This window comes from Perca fluviatilis, unplaced genomic scaffold (genome assembly GCF_010015445.1).
Source record: "Perca fluviatilis unplaced genomic scaffold, GENO_Pfluv_1.0 PFLUV_unplaced_scaf_2, whole genome shotgun sequence".
NCBI classification, from domain to species: domain Eukaryota; kingdom Metazoa; phylum Chordata; class Actinopteri; order Perciformes; family Percidae; genus Perca; species Perca fluviatilis.
The window spans coordinates 305,052-307,950 of record NW_024375613.1 but is presented as its reverse complement, the minus strand read 5'-3'; the positions used below and the strand labels follow the sequence as shown (position 1 = coordinate 307,950).

At 40.4% G+C, this 2,899-nt stretch overlaps 1 gene segment (V, D, J or C); it reads right to left on the bottom strand.

The window, feature by feature from the left end:
* Window positions 1–1,731: 1,731 nt before the first annotated feature.
* LOC120555130 lies at window positions 1,732–2,213 on the bottom strand. The segment is given in 2 exon segments: window positions 1,732–2,054; window positions 2,162–2,213. Coding segments are annotated over 2 exon segments (375 nt in total).
* Between the last annotated feature and the right edge of the window lie 686 nt (window positions 2,214–2,899).

Sequence of the window (2,899 nt, the reverse complement as noted above, 5' to 3'; positions counted from 1 at the left end):
ACCCCCACATGTGTATATTGTCCACTCACGCCCATCACACAATACTAACTTCACTGATATCCACATCCCATCATTGAATTACTAAAGTTAACTCTACAAGTCCCTGCTTAAAAGCAGTACACCACCATTAAAAACAATCCACGTTTGGGACAATGATGGCATTGATCCATTAAAAGGATGTTTTTACTGCACTAACTTGGACCTCTTCCATAGCTTGGACTTAGAAGAAGCAACAGACACTATTACTGATTATGTAACATTTTGTAGAGATAATGTGTTAACTCCAACAACATCCAAACAATAAATCTAATATTTCCAAAGAAATTAAAGAGTGTGAAGTCCGTAGAAAAATAGCATTTAAAAATGGGGATATTGTGGCCAAAAAAAACTCAACAGCAAATTAGGAAAGGGAAGGAGGAAGGAGAAGGAGAAATTTGAAACCCACTGCTCCACTATGAATATGAAAAACAATTTGGGATTCCATGAAATTTATGACAAAACTGGCCCCGGCTAAAAAATGGCTTGGTGTTCTTAATGAGGGGGAAAAGCCGATGAATTAAATAACTTTTATGCAGGATTTTGATTGGCCGAGTTCTAGTAGGATAAAATAGTCTCTAGACTCATTACCTGTACTGAATCACCCAAAAATCACTATTGACCAGCATGTTGTACAGAGTCTTTTCTGACAGGTATGCTGTAAGGATTATAATGAATACCGCCCAGTTGTTTTGAGAAAATCATTATCAACCTATTGAAAACAGATGTCATTTCCTCATTAGATCCTGTTCAGTTTGCATTTAGGGGCAAAAGAGGTCCAGATGACTCAGTCACTGCCATGGTACATTTTATATCTAAACATTTAGAGGACCCTACCTCATATGAACGTGTTTTATTGTCGATTTCAGTTCAGCATTTAATACGGTACAGCAACACCTATTCATTAAAAAGCTGAATGACCTTAATGTCCATCCCTCATTATTAGGTGGTACCACTGGTTTCTACCGAATGGTAAACAGCAGGTCAGTGTTAATGGTACTCTCTCAGAGTGGAGAACTTGAAGCACCGGAGCCCCCCAGGGTTGGGTCAGTTCACCTGTCCTTTTTACCCTTTACACAGATGAGTATAGAAGCTATAATCCCAATAACTATATCATTACATGTTCTGATGATACTGCCATCCTATAGCTTTAATAAAGAAAGGACAGTGATCCATCTAACTACCTTTCAGAGATTCAAAGGTTTGTAAAATGGTGTGATGACAAACACCTTCTTCTGAATGTTAAAAAAACTGAGGAGATGTTGTAAATAGATGTAAAAATTAATTTGTCCCTGTGTCAATGAAGCTTTTAAATAGCAGATAAACTAATGTCTAGGTCAAGAAGGACTGGGAGGATCTCTTTGGTTTTACTACAATTAAATGATTTACTTAAAGGGATTAGTGTTTTAGGAACCTTGCTGTGTTGTTTGTTCAATAACATCTATATATGTTTTTCACATACACATTGTGGAACAAAAAGTTTATCTTGTAGTCTCACTGTGTGTGTGTGTGTGTGTGTGTGTGTGTGTGTGTGTGTGTGTGTGTGTGTGTGTGTGTGTGTGTGTGTGTGTGTGTGTGTGTGTGTGTGTGTGTGTCCTCAGTGAAGTGTATCAGTCTCTGCAGTAGCTTCCAGCTGCAGCAGTCCGTTCAGTTTCTGTTCAGTCTGACTGAGGGAGGTTTTTGTACGACGCTATTTCACTGTGTGAACACATACTGACTGTTGATTTCATGATAACTCTGACAGTAGTAAACTGCTGCATCTTCAGTCTGGACTCCACTGATGGTCAGAGTGAAGTCAGAGTTTGATCCACTGCCTGTAAAACGATCTGGAATCCCTGATTGTCGAGTGCTAGCATAGTAAATGAGCAGTTTAGGAGCTTCTCCATCTCTCTGTTGGTACCAGGCTAAATAGCTCCCACCATGAACCCTCTGACTGGTCCTACAGCTGATGGAGACGGAGCCTCCCAGAGCAGAGCTCACTGCTCCAGGCTGAGTCACTGTGACCTGGCCTCTGGACTCTGAGGATACAGAGACAAAAACATAAAGCAGCGTCACGGTTTAGTCGGCTTCATTTCAGAGGGACGGATGTTGATAGAGGAGAGGAGTTTGATTCTCTGGACTTTACCTGTGAAGCAGCAGCAGAGGAGAGTCCAGATGAGGACGGAGATCAAAGTCATGTTTTTGATGAGGAGGATTTCTGTGTCTTCTGTTGTCATGAAGGACAGCTGTCAGTCATCCAGTGTTCAACTCTCAGGACTATAAACTCTCCCAGAGCACTGGAGCATGGTGCTGCTGATGCAAAGTGGCTCTCTATGGAAATGCTCTGACTGACTCCAACAGGGACTTGGATTACTCTGATGATGCTGTTCATCAATGGATCAATCACTTTATCAGAGTATTGATTAGGAATCTTTCAATAACACTTTGACTTCTTGACAAATCTTTCAAAATGTTAGATTTAGGCTTCCCAGGACCAGCTGGAACATATAAAAGAAGTCTTTTATTCTCTATGCCAAACAGGCATTGAACACAGAATGACTGCCTCAGACAACACTTGTAATTTTTTAATATTTGCTCTCTTGTATTTTTTAATAGACTTATTTGCTGCCACCTGCCCATTTGCACTATTTTATATTGTATTCTGTATACTCTGTATGTTTTAAATGATCACCACTGGCCTCTTAACGGCTGGGAGCAGAGAGGCAGGACACATATGCAAACACACAGAGTCAGTGAACTGTAGCTGTCCTCAACATGTCATGCTGTTTCCCCCTCAGTGCTGAGAGCATGGACCTACATACAGTGGCAAGAAAAGTAGTGGAAGCTTTGGAATTTAATGGTTTTCTGAATACATTTGTTATAA